Source organism: Peromyscus maniculatus, chromosome 5 (genome assembly GCF_049852395.1).
Source record: "Peromyscus maniculatus bairdii isolate BWxNUB_F1_BW_parent chromosome 5, HU_Pman_BW_mat_3.1, whole genome shotgun sequence".
Lineage (NCBI taxonomy): Eukaryota > Metazoa > Chordata > Mammalia > Rodentia > Cricetidae > Peromyscus > Peromyscus maniculatus.
Genome location: NC_134856.1, coordinates 27052501 through 27068275, shown reverse-complemented (window position 1 = coordinate 27068275; position 15775 = coordinate 27052501). Strand labels below are relative to the sequence as shown.

Sequence of the window (15775 nt, the reverse complement as noted above, 5' to 3'; positions counted from 1 at the left end):
AAGTGATAGAAAGTTAGCCGGTTCTGACCGGCACGGGCCGTGCTGCCTGTTACGTGTAAACGAGACCCTGGAATCCTTCTCTATATTGAAAAGCCTCGTTGGATTCCCAGAGGAACTAATGAGAACAGATAGACATTTAAGTACCTCCAGGTCAACTCCCGAACTCTATGAAGAATGGATTCATAGCCTCTTAAAGGTTCCGAGGCTGGGGCTGAACCCCACCTGCTTAGTTTCCACTTCTTTTTATTAAGAGATTTTAATTTAGATTTGAGTGTGAGTGCTAATATAGATTTAAGTGTGAGTGCTAAGTGATATAGGATTATGTAAGAATAGCTGTTCACAGCCAGGGTGTGTGAGAGCTTAGGAGACACTCCTCTGGTTCATCTCACGGTGGCAGGCACGGGGTGGGGGTGGGGGGCACTGTGGTGGTGGAGAGATAGTTTCTGTCTTTGTTTACCTGTAACAATGGACAGCAAATGTCGGTTCTAAGGGTCAGGACGAGGAGGGCAACCAATTAACAAGAAGCAAAGAAAGAACAAACAGTAGCATAATCAACAAAAGCAAGTGACGGCAGAAAAGGTCAGGTGACCTCATCAGTAAGATTCCGAAGGTGCAGGTGACGGGCCTCAAGTATGGCTCAGCGGTAGAGCGCATGTGAGGCCAGCAGTCAGTCCTCAGCACTGAAGGAAGTACAGTCAGCTGTTTTGAAAGCCTGACATTAAGTCAGACTTTAAAGACATCCAGATGATATACCAGTATGATATGGCCAGGTATGCTGAAACACGCCTGTAATATCAGAGCTATCAATATGATAGAGCCGGGTATACTGAAACACGCCTGTAATATCAGAGCTATCAATACGATAGAGCCGGGTATGCTGAAACACGCCTGTAATATCAGAGCTATCAATACGATAGAGCCAGGTATCCTGAAACACACCTGTAATATCAGAGCTATCAATACGATAGAGCCAGGTATCCTGAAACATGCCTGTAATATCAGCATTTGGGAGGCTGAGGCAGGAGCATCTGTAGTTTGAGCTCAGCATGGAGTACAAACCCTATCTAAAAAAAAGAAAAACATAAAGATTCAAAGTAAGATTTTTTTTGTACAATTATGCAAAACTAAATGCAGAGACAATATTAATAGGACAAATTAATTTTGACCTTTTTATCTTTTTAAATCCACTAAATTCAAATTTTCGTCATACGTTAGACAGAAACGATAACGTGTTTTTAAGAAGTGGGGATTTTAAGGCCTTGTTCTTTAAACATACTTAAATGAAATTTTAAGTAACCAAGTAACTGAGGAGGAGTAAAATTCCCTACTTAATTAGGATCAATTTTCAAAAGGGAAGAAAAAGAAAATGCAAGTATCAGATATCTAAAAGGAATGAGAACACTTTATCCCTTCACCTAAGATAGATATAGCTCAAGTCAGCACAAAAGCCATAGAAAAATAAAGGGGGGTGGAAACGGCTCAGGGATTAAGAGCACTGGTTGCTATCCCAGAGGACCCGGGTTCAATTCCCAGCACCAACAACTGTCTGTAAGTCCAGATCCCACACACTCACATAGATGTACATGCAGGCAAAACACCAATGCACAGAAACTAAATCGTAAGAAAAAATAAAGGAACTTGCCACTCATCTTGAGGAGTCAGTAAAGAGCACTTAAATCCAGACAACTTCCCTGATGCCTGCTTAAGGGAAGCAGGTATGCTCTGGGGAAGAAAGGGAAAGCTAACCACAGAGGACACTGGAGAATTTTGGAGGCGGGTGTGGTGGCCCATGTCTTTAATCCCAGCACTTGGGAGGCAGAGGCAGATGTGTTTCAGAGAAAGAGAGAATTATTGGGGAATAAGGCATCTCATGGTTTTTTTTTTCTTCAGCATAGAAGTTAGCTGATAGATAATTAAGCAAAATTACCAAAATAGCACTGAGACAAGAACTTGAAGGGAAATTTGGAAAGCTGATGAAGAAATACTGTTAATAAAGATAGTAGGCAGATTTTCCCAGGTAGTCCTTACACCTGAGAAGAGGAAATCCCAGTGTAACTGGCCCTTCGAGGGACCTCCCCCCCTCGAGGAAGCGAACCTGAGTGCTGAACCCAGGTCCTCATCTCTCAACACCAAGGTGGAAACTCTTAAGACGTGTTCCCCACATGTCAGGGCCAGCCTTGAGCCTGCCACTGTCAGAGTGGGGTGGAGGGCGGCACCGTGACAGAACGTGGTATCTTGCATTTTGTGATGGGAATACTTTTTACCCCACATTCTTCCTGGGGAAGGAAACGAGACGAGTGTCTTCAAGCCAAGCCCAGACATTGGGATAGGAAGTGAGTTTGTAATCTTCTAACAGGGAAGCAGGGCTGCTCCGTGGACTTAACAATTCCTGTGATTAATCAAATGAATTCAGAACGCCGCTCTGGAAGCGCTCCTGAAACCTTAGGCAGCTTTATGAGCCAATTTCCATTAACAAATTAATTGAGATTTTTCAATTTTATTTACGTAAAATGAAAATTTCCAATTAAATTATTTTATACAAGTCATTTTCTCCCTTTAATTTCATTAGTTTTTTTCTTCCTTGGCTGGCCGGGGCCTGGAGCTGAGGGGAAGTGATAGACCTCTTAGGCTCCTGTTCTATCAGGGTTTATTTCCTTAGCTCTCTCCATCTTAGTGCCTGCCCAAGAGTGACACATGGGACACACTCATGTGCACACTCACACAGCAGACACACCTTGTCATGAAGAGGAGGGATGGAGGACGAGGTTCCAAGACAGATAAATCTGAGAACTCTGAGGAAACAGCTCCAAGCGTGGCACACTGCTCTGGGTTGGGTCATCATGCAGCGTTGCAGCCATGCAGCCGTTGCAGTCTTGCAGTTGTTGCAGTCATGCAGCATTGCAGTCTTGCGGCCATTGCAATCATGCAGCGTTGCACAGTCATGCAGCGGTGCAGTCTTGTGGCCATTGCACAGTCATGCAGCTGTTGCTACTGTGCTGCTTTTGGCTTCCAGAACCTCCCTTGGATCAGGTTTGGTTTGGACACCATAAAACCCACACTTCAGCCTCAAAGTCTTGTCCTGCTGCCTAGAGAGAGCCTTTTCAATCCTTGTGAGTTGAGTGTTGATACAGGAGCAAACTGCTAGGGATACACTTAGGGACCCTTGCAAGGCATGACCTTTGTCCCCACGTGAAGGGAGACTTGGACCGACTTTTATTGGTTCCTCTGAGTGAGCTCTTGAATTTTTTTTCTTTTTTGAGAGCAGTTTTGGTTTCTCCCCCAGAGGAAAGAAAATACAAATGCCATTTGTGCCCCTATGCTGCTAAGTGCCGTGCAAATCTGAACCAGCACCTGACCGTACACTCTGTGAAGCTGGTGAGTACCGACACCGAGGACATCGTCAGCGCCGTCACCTCTGAAGGCAGTGACGGGAAGAAACACCCTTACTATTACAGGTGAGTCAAGAGCGGCTCGCCCAAGTGTCTTAGACCCTGGCGCTGACACTCCCTCTCTGCCTGCCCAGAGCCCCGTCCCTCAGGCAGATGCTCACCTCACTCTAATATGTCCTTTGCTTAGATTAACCCTGCCTTTGCACGGATTCCTGTGTAGCCCGGGTGGCTCCAATAAAATTGATAGAAAGAGAAGTGGTCTGAGGGATGGGTCTTTAAGACAGGGCTCCAGAAAGAGACCAGGGCTCTGGATGATTGGCTCTTAGCTGTGGTGCGGCTCTGCACTTGGTGGCTGAGTACCTTGCTACAACCTAAGAAGAACAGGGAAAAACACACAAAAAGGTGGTCTGAGAGAGAACTCCCATGCAGTTGCTCAGATGGCCCAGTGTGCTGTCCCCTGGTTGCCCATTATGACACACTACATTCTGTGTTCAGCCTTGAATCAGCATGAAGCCCCTGAGTCTTTCAAATCTTGCCCTAGTGATATTGGCAGAAAGTTGCCCTGCAAGGCATCTAAGTGGATGTGCGGCGTCTCCTGGGAGATGTCATGTGACTGCCTCTTGCTCAGAGTGCCACAGAAAGATCTGTTTGCTCTCCTCGCTGTACCCAAGGGTTCTAGAGCCAAAGGGAGACAGAGGTGCAACAGTCTGATCCGCCAGTGGGCCACCACTGAATACCTTGGCAACACAGCCCAGAGGAGCCTGTTAGGCCTTGTGCAGCATCTGGAATCTGTAGTTTTTAATTAACTTTATGACTATTTAGCATCATTATAGCATGTATGGGATTGCTGTATTATGCTGGCATCTAATCTGTTTGGCACAGTGACCACTCCAGAAGCATCCGAGCAGGCAGAGGAATTTCCTGATGCTGTACCTTTTGCTATAATGAACACACATGAAGCTAGTGTTCTCGTGTGCACTGCGTGTAACTGAGCAGCCTGTGTTTAAAAGCCTGTCTCACCCCCCCTTTCCTTCCTTGTTTTAGTTGCCATGTGTGTGGATTTGAGACGGAGCTCAATGTCCAGTTTGTAAGCCACATGTCCCTCCACGTGGACAAGGAGCAGTGGATGTTTTCCATTTGCTGCACGGCCTGTGACTTTGTCACCATGGAGGAAGCAGAGATAAAGAATCACATTGGCACCAAGCACACAGGTGACCGTCCCTGCCCTTTTCTGTCCCCTGCACCCAACTGGCATGCACGTGGCACAAGTGTTCTCACTGCTGTGAGACCTGAGTGTGCCCTTCACAGGAGCGGGGACTCTCCCGGAGCATCAGAGTCACATCACCCCTGTAGTCATAGTGTTATGGCCTAAGCAGACCTGGAGTTTGCTGCAGGAGTATAGATACTCCTGAGACCCACAAGCTGCATGCTTGGTCCTCCCCTGGTCCTGGCCATCATCACCACACCTAGTAGTCACTAAACTCTTCTGCCCCGGGCTTGTGCTTTGTCTGCTCATCCCCAACAGTAACCTGCTAATGTGAATTTGAGAGACTAAGGGATGGGGTGTCCCACACAAGGTCAATGACAGGATGTGGATTCTGAACCTCATCCCAGAACAGGGCTTGCTTTACATCCTACAGTCTGTTCTGTTTTAACCATCCTCAGGACACTTGGCAGGGCCTTGAGCCCTCTATTTTACTGCACCTGGGCACTGTACCCTGAATTCTGTAGGCTCCACAATGACACATGGTATGTCTGTTCAGACTACTGTCTTCTGAAACCACGCTGACGAGGCCTGGCCAGTGCTCGCCCTTCGTGGAGAGCCCCCTGGCACGCTGGTGAGCCTCTTCCGTTACTGTTAGCACTTTGACTTTACCTCACAATTACAACCTCAAAAGTGATGGTCACGGACGACACCAGCGTGCAGTCAGTAAGCGAGATTGAGAGGGGCTGCCCTCTGCCCCCACTGCCACCCCCATTTGTGGTGCTTACAAATGAAGAGCCGATGTTGCTAACTTCCGGTCCTGGGCATGGGGTCAGCCCATCACATCGCTGGCTCTCGAAGGACCCAGGAAGGGGCATCTCCCTGACAGTTGTGCTGACGATGTGCGTGGCCAAGAAGGATCTGTTTCTCTGACCATTGGATTGCTGGTGCCAATAGCAAGAAAAAAAAAAAACAGTCCGTTTTTGTCAGTAAGTTGCGCAGCTCTGCCTTGGAGTCCACAGAGTCACTATGCCGAGGGAGAAGGTCCATTTTGCAGTCAGTTGTCTGACTGTAACTGTGTTAGCACTGCGGGTGGTGGGTGAGCTGGGAACCCCCAGGGAAGACAGGCTCAGTTCGGCCTTCTCGAATGGCTAATGGAGGGAAAGGCAGCCTCGTTCCAGCTCGCACTGGCTTTGCGGTAGTTTTCCTCGTCTTTTCTGTTAAACCCTGACTCTGTCACCCTTCCCACTCCAGTGTGTCCCTGAAAGTCCCCTCACCCCTCAGCAGTCCTCTCCTCCCCTCAGCTCAGGAAGAAGGTAACTTGGCATCCATGGGAACTTCCCGTTCACAGCTAAGGAATGCCTGCAGACCTCCTCAGCTCCACAGGCTGCACAGGGTAGACACTGTTCCCTCTGGGCTGACAAGACCCTGGGAGGGACGGCTCACTTGTCAGACGAGAAGCCAGAGTGAACCGCTCTGAAGAAGTTTGGGCTGCCAGTGGAAGGGGTGGTAATGGTGTTTCTAAGTGTAGGTGCTGCAAGCTAGAGTTCCATGCACGCAGGTGGTGAACATTCCAGGCTCTCAGCCTTCCGTTTTTATTTTATGAATTCTTAGAGAACTTCATACAAGGTATTTTGATCATATTCACCACCCAAGTCCTCCGAGATCTTCTCCCCTCCCCTGCCCACCTCCCTTTGTGTCCTTGTTTCCAAGATCTTCTCCCCTCCCCTGCCCACCTCCCTTTGTGTGCTTGTTTTGACACTGCTCTCCCATCCATAGGAACCTGGTAGATGATACACAAGTGAACGGTCTTGGTTCAGTCAAACTGATTGATGAGAGCAGGAGGCTAGCCTGAGTCCAGGTCCTGTCGCTTTCTGACCCGTTAGAAGTTAACAGTTGGACAGTGAAAGTTTCCTGTTTACTACTGCTTTGAGAGGTTTGACCTTGGCCTGGTTCTACTCATCCTAATCTGTGTATTAATAATCTAGGTTATTATGAAGCTGTGTAAACCAGTATTCGTGATATGGAGTCCGCTATGTGCCATCACGTTTATGCTGCTTTGTATCAGAACCCCTCAGGGGTACACCTCCGAGTTCCCCTGTAGCCTTTGTCGGGTTTTCAGCTTTCTCCTCACAAGCGGGCTTTACACCTGTCATGTGGGGTTAAGTGCCAGTCCTTTCATTACTTTCCAAAGACACTTAAAAAAGGGAAGAAATGCATTTCCCTGTGTGCAATCGGGCTCCAGCACCCCTCCTGGTGTGCACTGGGGCTCCAGCACTCGGGCTCCAGCACCCCTCCTGATGTGCACTCAGTCTCCAGCACTCCTCCTGGTGCGCACTCGGGCTCCAGCACTCCTCCTGGTGCGCTCTCGGGCTCCAGCACTCCTCCTGGTGTGCACTGGGGCTCCAGCACTTATCCTGGTGCACACTCGGGCTCCAGCACCCCTCCTGGTGTGCACTCAGTCTCCAGCACTCCTCCTGGTGCGCACTCGGGCTCCAGCACTCCTCCTGGTGCGCTGGCACTCTGTCTGCATCTGCTGCCCTTTGCCCTCAATTTTAAAGACGCACTTTAATTTTTCTTAAATTCAAGTCTACAGGTGATGAGTTCTTTCATCTTTTTAAATGTCAACTTTGTTTGTTTGTCCTTGTCTTCATGATATGTTTGCACTGGGTCCGAAGTCTGAGGTGGACAGTCTTTCGTTTCTTTGAAGATGTCGCTTTTTACAAGGCTTGCTCCTGTGGGGAAGCCTGCTGTCTTCCTCACAGCTCTTCCACATAATGTGACCTTTTGCTTATGGCTGTTCCTGGGACTTTTATCTCCTTTTTCTTTCTTTTCTTCTTTTACTTTAGACAGTATCTCACTATGGAGTAGAAGCTGGCCTCAGTCCCTCTGTCTTCCTGACTCAGCCCCCTGAGTGCAGGATACAAGTATGACCCCACACAAGGCTCTGGGATTTTCTTTTCCTTTGCTTGTTTTTATTGATGCAATTTAATGGTGACATCCACTGTGTCTCTTGATATGGATGTCTTCTTTTTCAGACAGGGTCTCTCTGTCAAGCTCAAACTGGCATTGAACTCAGAATCCTGCCTCAGTGCCTGAGTGGCCAGGTGATAGGTACATTCTTGGCTCTTCATGTTTTTTGTCCTTGGCATTCATTGAGCTTCTCAGATACTGAGCCTTATGGTTTTCCACAAGTTAGAAACATTTGATTATCTCAAAAAATTGTCAGCGATGTGGTGGCCTTAAATCCAAGAACTTGGGAGGCAGAGGCAGGCAGATCTCTGAATTCAAGTCCAGCCCTGTCTACACAGTAAGTTCCAGGACAGCCAGCGCTACACTCAAAAAAAATTGATATTAGTTGGACATGGTGGCACATGACTTTAATCCCAGCACTTTGAAGGCAGGACAGGCAGATCTGTGAGTTCGAGGTCAGCCTGAGTTACAGAGGTACAGAGTGAGATCCAGGACAGCCTGCTCTACAGAGTGAGAGCCAGGATAGCCATGGCTACACAGAGAGACCCCATCTCAAAGAAACAAAAGTTAACTTATGCCCTGGCCAACTAATCAGGACCTCAGTTAGTCTCATATAAAATTGCCTAGAGCATCTCACAGTGCCAGGATGTTCTTTTCATTGCGGGGGGGGGGGGGGGGGGGGGGGGTCTTTGCTCTGCTCCATTTCAGATCTTTCCTGTAGCTGTCACTTGAGGTTTACTGATTGTCTTAGTACGGGTTTCTATTGCTGTGATGAAACACCATGACCAAAAAGTAAGTTGAGGAGGACAGGGCTTATTTGGCTTACACTTCCACATCACGTTCATCGTTGGAAGAAGTAGGAACAGGAACTCACACAGGACAGGAGCCTGGAGGCAGGAGCTGATGCAGAGACTGTGGAGGGGTGCTGCTTACTGACTTGCTCCTCATGGTGGACTCAGCCTGCTTCCTTAAAGGCCCAGGACCACTAGCCCAAGGGTGGCACCACCCACAATGGGCTGGGCCCTCCCCATCAATTATTAATTATGAAAATGCCTTGCAGGCCTGCCTAGAGCCCCATCTTATGAAGCCATTTTCTTCATCGGTGTTCACTCCTCTCGGGTGACTTTACCTTGTGTCAGGTGACATGAAACTGCTCCGCACACTGATCTTTCTCCTTCTGTGTGACCTCAGGGGATGCATGGCCCATCTGTAGAAGTACTGTTGGACCTCCACGTACCTTCTCCGTGTCTGCCTAACTTTTTGGACATTTGAAATATAATTATAGTGTCCTCTACTAAAACTCTGGCTGTTCTGGGTTAGATTTGGTTGGTTGATTTCTGTCCCCATTCGGAGCTGGTTTTTCTTGTTTCTTTGCATATCTGATAATCTTTGTTTAGAAAGCAAACACCGTGACTTTAGCATGCTGGCTGTTCAGTTACATATCTTTTGTTCCTATTAGCATTGATGACCTTTATTTAGGACATAGGTACTTGGAAGCCTTGATATTTCGGGTTCTTTCTTCTATGATTTGTTAGACAGGTATAGATCATGTACTTGGGACTAATTATTGCCCCTTTTTTAGAAGTCCTTCCTCAGTGTCCCATCTAATGCCGGTAAATTGTGTATTGTTCTGATCTTGCTGCTGGGAACAGCGCTGGGATCAGCCCTGTGTGAGTGCCAGGCATTGACCTCACTGTTCTCAGGTGACTTCCCCCTCCGGCATGGGTGGTTGTTCACCCCTGCTCTGACCCATGTCCTCCTGACCCCTGTAGGCCTCTGGGTTCTTGCTCTTTGTTGACACCGTGTTTCAGGGTCTGTCCATTTTGCCCTCCCCAGGCCCCTGGCTGTGTCTCTTCTCCAGGGGAGTCCGGGAGGCTCTTCCTGTGTCCCTCTTCCTGCCCTGCAACCTGAGACAGCTTAGGGCAGGAAGCCAGGCAATTGAGGCCTTGCCTCCTTTGTCCTGCCCCTCAGAGGCTAACCTCTCACTGCCTCATGTCCAGTGTGGGAAGAGTGGTTGTCTGATAGATTCTGGCTTTTACCTGTTGCAGTACAATATAGATGTGACGCGCTGGCTGGAGTCTCGTGACACTCGGTTTTAATGGCTTGCTGACCTCTTTATGCCTGGCTTGGAAAGAGAGCCGGATGTGTGCTGATGAGTGTGAACACAGTAGACTGACTCACACTTCTGCACCTGGTACAGCGATCTCATGATCTCTGTGAAGCAGGAGTGGTATTAGTGCCTATGAGAGGTATAGAGCGGATGTGTGCTGTAGTGGTGTCCACACTGTGGAGTGCAGAGCGGATGTGTGGTGTAGTGGTGTCCACACTGTGGAGTGCAGAGCGGATGTGTGGTGTAGTGGTGTCCACACTGTGGAGAGCAGAGCGGATGTGTGGTGTAGTGGTGTCCACACTGTGGAGAGCAGAGTGGATGTGTGCTGTAGTGATGTCCACACTGTGGAGTGGCAGAGACCCCATGCATGCTAAGTCCTCTCTGATGCTGAGCTGCAGCCCCAGACCGAGGAAGTCTGTGAGGAGAAACGGAGAAAAGCATTTCAACATAACAGCGCCCCTGGAACTTGTGTGACCCGTCAGCTACTGAGCCATATTGTTGTTGTTGTCAGACCTTCATAAATGCCCACACACACATCCGGCCCAACATTCCACACTTGCCCTCACCATGGCTGCACCAGAACCAGGTTCCCAGCAGGTGCCCTGGGGGCACTGGAAAGAATGAGCTCCCGGCTGTTGGTGACACCTTTTTGTAGCCAGAGTTTTCCTGCCTTGCCCACAGTCAGGACAAATCTTTGTCACCCGCCAGTCCCACAGCCGCTCAGACCCAACCAAGTAAACACAGAGACTTATATTGCTTACAAACTGTATGGCCGTGGCAGGCTTCTTGCTAACTGTTCTTATATCTTAAATTAATCCATTTCTATAAATCTATACCTTGCCACGTGGCTCATGGCTTACCAGCATCTTCACATGCTGCTTGTCCTGGTGGCGGCTGGCAGTGACTCCTCCTGCCTTTCTGTTCTTTCTTTTCTCCTCTCTGTTAGTCCTGCCTATACTTCCTGCCTGGCCACTGGCCAATCAGTGTTTTATTTATTGACCAATCAGAGCAATTTGACATACAGACCATCCCTCAGCACCTTTTCCTCACCTGCCATCATTCTAAGGGGTTTCAGCCCTCCATAACAGACCTGGCTTGTTTCATTTTCCAGGGGATGACAGGAAGACCCCCAGTGAATCAAACAGCCCCTCCTCATCCTCGCTGTCAACTCTGAGTGATTCAGCCAATGGCAAAGATGACTCAGACAGCTCCCAGAAAAACAAGAGTGGGAACAACTTGCTGGTCATCTCCGTGGTACCTGGGAGCCAGCCCTCCCTGAGCAGCGAGGAAAAGCCAGAGAAAGGTGAGGGAGAGGTGCCCACTCTAGGGCGACCTAGTCCTAAGAACAAACCTTGAAGAGGAAAACAGACTGCTGTGTGGTGCTCATTACTAAAACGGAGGAGCCCTTTGCCTTGGCTTGATCTGTGCTCAGATGTGGGATGGGAAGACGGGAGGGGACAGGACACTGAAGCTGGACATTCAGCCATTTTCTAGTGCAGTGATGTGGGGGATGGTGCCAGAAAGCTGTATGTGTTACAAGATGCAGGGTTGGAAGGAGGGGAGTTCTCCCGAGACTCCCTGCCTGTCTTTCCCCACACACTCCTACACCAAGCTTCGGTCCTTTCAGGGTTTGAATGCGTTTTTTGCAACTTTGTCTGCAAGACGAAGAATATGTTTGAGCGGCATCTGCAGATCCACCTCATCACCCGGATGTTTGAGTGTGACGTGTGCCACAAGTTCATGAAGACCCCCGAGCAGCTGCTGGAGCATAAGAAATGCCACACTGTCCCCACCGGTGGGCTCAAGTAAGGAAAGCAAGTACAGAATCTTTTATTGAGTTGTTATTAAACACCCCTTCCCCTGTCCTACCCTAACCCCTATGAAGGTTTTGGGGGTCACAGAGTGGGGGAGCTTGGTATGGGGGGTTAGAAAAATCTGCTGCCTCTGGCTGGATGGGGTTCCAGCTGTCCCCAGGGAGTCAACCGACATCAGCAGGAGAGGCCACCTCACAAGTCCCCAGGCTGTGGCAAGGGCAATGCAAAGCATCAGCACAGCGTGAACGCCTAGACTCTACTGCGGTGCTGGGCTCGCGCTCAGGCTGGAATTAATGGATTCCAGGCTAGTGTCCCCAGGTAGCCATCATTTCACAAGTTGTCACTGCAAGTTACTGTGTTCACTGTTTAGATGGCCTGACATGTGTTTAGCGTTTAAGTCAGTCCTGTAGGCACCCCAGCCCCCAAAGTAGAATCTTGATGGTTTGATCAGACAAGAGGCAACAGTGTTCATGCAAACATCAAGTGCCTTGTGTCTTCCTGCAGATGTGCTGACGCCTTCCCAAAAGATCTAGACAAAGAGCATCATCCTTAAGCAGTATTTGCAACAAGGCCCTGGCCTCAAGTGAGCCCCACCATCTATTACCAAGCATACTATATGGGACCAGCCTGACCATAGACGCCAAAGGGCACGTGAAGAATAAAATACCATTCCCACCTTAGGAATGGATGTCCCAGCACTACCAGAATTTAATCTTCCAGTGATTCTGGAAGCAGAGTCCCAAATCACAAGGCATTTTGGATGTAGTAAAGAGACGAGCATAAAATAGTTGGGGACAGAAAGACACAATTGTCCGGGCATTTTCATCTAGAAATCACCGTGTAGATAAAAGAATGGGGAAAACACTTTTTCTTTTATTTTCTTAATATAAGCAGGGGGCGGTCTTTCATTTTAAAACATTTTATCCTCGAAACAACCTCAGAGAGGTGCCATGCCTCCTGAACGGGTAAGAGTTGGAGAGCCCAGAGGGACCCGGGGCTCAGTGACGGGGGTGAGCAGGGCTGGCTGGTCAGGGCACCCTCAGCGCGAGCTGCTGATGCCGGTCCATCCTGCTCCACCCTTGCGGGTGTCTAGGTGGGAGGGTGGGAGGGAAGGGCTGGTTATAACCCATTCAGCTAGGATGGGAAATGCCTGGCAGAAGCTCAGCTGGGAATTTGATTTGGTTTAATCCCACTGTCCCTTTATCGAGATTTGTGTACTCTTTATTAAAAAGCGGGACTCTGCCTTCTGTGGACGGAGTAGTATCATTACCTTCTGGTAGCTCAGTTACACCCACGCCATGTGCGGCCTTGCCTCTCACCTTTGGAGACCCCAAGCAGGCCTGAGCCTCTGACGCACTGGGGACACACTGCACGATGACCTCAATGCTTTACTGGGTCAGACATTCCTGTTGGCACTAACCATCCCCGTATGATAGTTTATGTTTTAGGACAACCAAGTAGAAGAATACTTTGAAAAAAAAATTGATAATGCCTTCTGGCTATACAGTGAGTTTTGTTTTGTTTGTTTCTTTTGCCATATCAGAGAATGAATTTGCCTGAGAAAGTGTCTTTAAGATAAATAATGGGAGCATGGAAAAGCCTGAGTGCTCTGCCTGAGCAGTGAAAGACAGATCGAGCTGAGGGTCACAGAAACATCCTTAACATGAGACAGACCGCCGATGTCTAAATGCTTTTCTGTGATGGGACTGCTTGTACTCTATATCCTGTTCATAATGCAGATCAAATAAGATTATACTATTATTTTTCTTTTGCCGTAGCTCAGGACAGTGGTGAGTTTCAGACTCCTCTAGGTAAGGCCCAGCTTGGCGTAGGGGTTGTGTGTGCACTTGACCTGGGAATGGGCTTTTATATTTCTGTGCACTCTTCTGTGAGCTGAGGTTCCAGGGCTAACAGCGAGCTTGGTGCTGAGGAGGCAGTGCACGGTGCCCCTGACTGCTGGGCTCTGCTGAACACCTCTCCAACCCTCTGAGGACAGACAGCCCCCTTCTGCGCCCTGCCTTGCAGGAGCGGAGTCCAAGCTGAGGCAGTCACTCAGGCATCTGCATTCTTTTTGGAAAGAGCACACATGCTACAGTTTTCCTCTACGTCACAGACTCAAGCCCGGCAGCTCCGCCGTGCAGCCCAGCAGCTTCTGTAAACATACGCACCCCACTCCTCACAGCCCTGACTGTGACAGGCTGGTGCTAGGTGATCCATGACGGAAAGACTGCAGAGTCCACGCCAGAGATAGATACCCAGGCCTTGTGCTAGAGGAGACACCTAGAGCCCAGTCCGGTGCTGGAGCTGGGACTCCGCCCACCACGTTGAATCTACCCAATGCCCTGCAAAGATGCTCAGACCATGAGTCAGAATCTCCGAGTGCTCTTCTGAGCACCATAGAGAATGCAAACGAAATCTCAAAAAAGTCCTACCCCAGGAGAACTCACCTTCCAGTTGGATCACTGGTATTTCTATGACATGCTTATGTCCTAAGGATGTCTTCAAGCTCTGGAGAGCAATCTCCTTCCTCCTCATCCCTCCTGAGTAGAGGGGCCGTTTGTGTGGGCTTCCTTCTCCCAGGCCCCGGCCACGGTCCTCACCTCCCACTCCCGAGGAAGATCTGGTGCTTTAGGAGATGACATGCATGTTGGTGCACACACGCACACCACACTGGCACACAGAGGGACACACACAGGCCTTCTCGTCCTAACACCCCTGTAATAAGCACGACTCTGGCTCCACCTTTCTGTTTGCTGGAGGGAGCTCTCCCTGTAAGCTGTTCTTCAAAGCCTCCTAGCCTTTCTGCGTGTGCTTGGTGTGGTGCATGAAAAGTCGGTTCTTTGTGTCGCTCCCATCCAGAGGGGAGGTCAGGAAGCCCAGGCTTCTGCCATGTCCAGTGGGGGGTGGGGGTGGGGAGGGAAGAGGGCCCCAGGGGCTGGGAGGGGGCAGGAGGGGAATGCCAGCTCTAATGCCCCTCGCATTCTCTGCTCCTTTGTGAGGGCTGGCCTCGGCTGTTGCAGCCCGGAGCCCCCACACCAGCTAAGTGGACCACCCAGAGCTCCCTGTTAACCTGGACTGCACTGTAGCAGTGAAGCCGAGCCGCCTGAGAGGTGGCAGGGCTGACCCAGGGCAGGCTGGGGAGGAGGGGAGATGCGGGGTTGCCCTTGGCCCCTCCCTGCTGACCCTTCCCTGCATTGCTTCCCCCGGCAGGTGCCCGTTCTGCATTTACTCCACCAACCGCCCTGCTGCCATGGAGTGCCACCTCAAGACCCACTACAAGATGGAGTACAAGTGCCGGATCTGCCAGGCAGTGAAGCCCAACCAGCTGGAGCTGGAGACGCACACCCGCGAGCATCGCCTGGGCAACCACTACAAGTGTGACCAGTGCGGCTACCTGTCTAAGACGGCCAACAAGCTCATCGAGCATGTGCGTGTGCACACCGGGGAGCGGCCTTTCCACTGTGACCAGTGCAGCTACAGCTGCAAGCGCAAGGACAATCTCAATCTGCACAAGAAGCTGAAGCACGCCCCCCGCCAGACCTTCAGCTGCGGAGAGTGCCTGTTCAAGACCACACACCCCTTTGTCTTCAGCCGCCATGTGAAGAAGCACCAGAGCGGGGACGGCCCCGAGGAGGACAAGAAAGGCCTGAGTCCAGCCGCCAGAGAGCCAGCTGGCCCCGGAGCCCCACTCCTGCTTGTGGGGGGTGGCCGGAGTCTCTTGTCCCCTCTGTCAGTCATGTCAGCCTCGCAGGCTCTGCAGACCGTGGCCTTGTCAGCAGCCCACGGCCACGGCAGCAGCTCGGAGCCCAACCTGGCACTCAAGGCCTTGGCCTTCAACGGCTCCCCGCTGCGTCTGGACAAATACCGGAACTCGGATTTTGCCCATCTCATTCCCTTGACAATGCTGTACCCCAAGAGCCACCTGGACCTCACATTCCACCCTCCCCGACCCCAGACTGCGCCTCCCAGCATCCCCTCCCCCAAACACTCCTTCCTCGCCTATCTTGGACTAAGAGAAAGAGCAGAGACTGTCTGAGGACAGCCATGTTCTGTACCAAAAACCAAGAGACAGAGACGGGAAAAGACAAAAACCCACAAAACTTAAACACAACCCCAGCAGGTGTATGTTGCTGCAAAACCTACAGGCCCCAGGGGCCTGGACCATGTGTACTGTATATCTTAGTAAGGAGTAGAAAATTGGCTCTGTATGTATACCTATTGCATTGACCTGAAAGCTGCTTTAGCCAATCTTCAGAGAGGTGTTGCTGCCTCCTTCTACCCTCAG

The 15775-nt window shown here is 50.1% G+C and overlaps 1 protein-coding gene across 9 annotated transcripts in view; it reads left to right on the top strand.

Moving 5' to 3' along the window:
• The window catches only part of Znf827 (zinc finger protein 827), a 172854-nt gene that overhangs the window by 153993 nt on the left and 3086 nt on the right, over window positions 1-15775 (top strand). For 2 of the 9 annotated variants that reach the window (XM_042277497.2, XM_016006182.3), the window contains exons 10-14: window positions 3266-3455; window positions 4434-4600; window positions 10788-10979; window positions 11304-11481; window positions 14701-15775. The exon at window positions 14701-15775 is cut by the window's right edge and continues 3086 nt beyond it. In XM_042277497.2, coding sequence (XP_042133431.2) covers window positions 3266-3455; window positions 4434-4600; window positions 10788-10979; window positions 11304-11481; window positions 14701-15526 — 1553 coding nt within the window. In that variant the 3' untranslated portion in view covers window positions 15527-15775. Of the gene's footprint in view, window positions 1-3265; window positions 3456-4433; window positions 4601-10787; window positions 10980-11303; window positions 11495-11994; window positions 12535-12926; window positions 12997-13268; window positions 13302-14700 lie in introns of those variants that run through there. The other 7 variants (XM_016006207.3, XM_076571956.1, XM_016006201.3 and 4 more) reach the window with 7 other exon arrangements.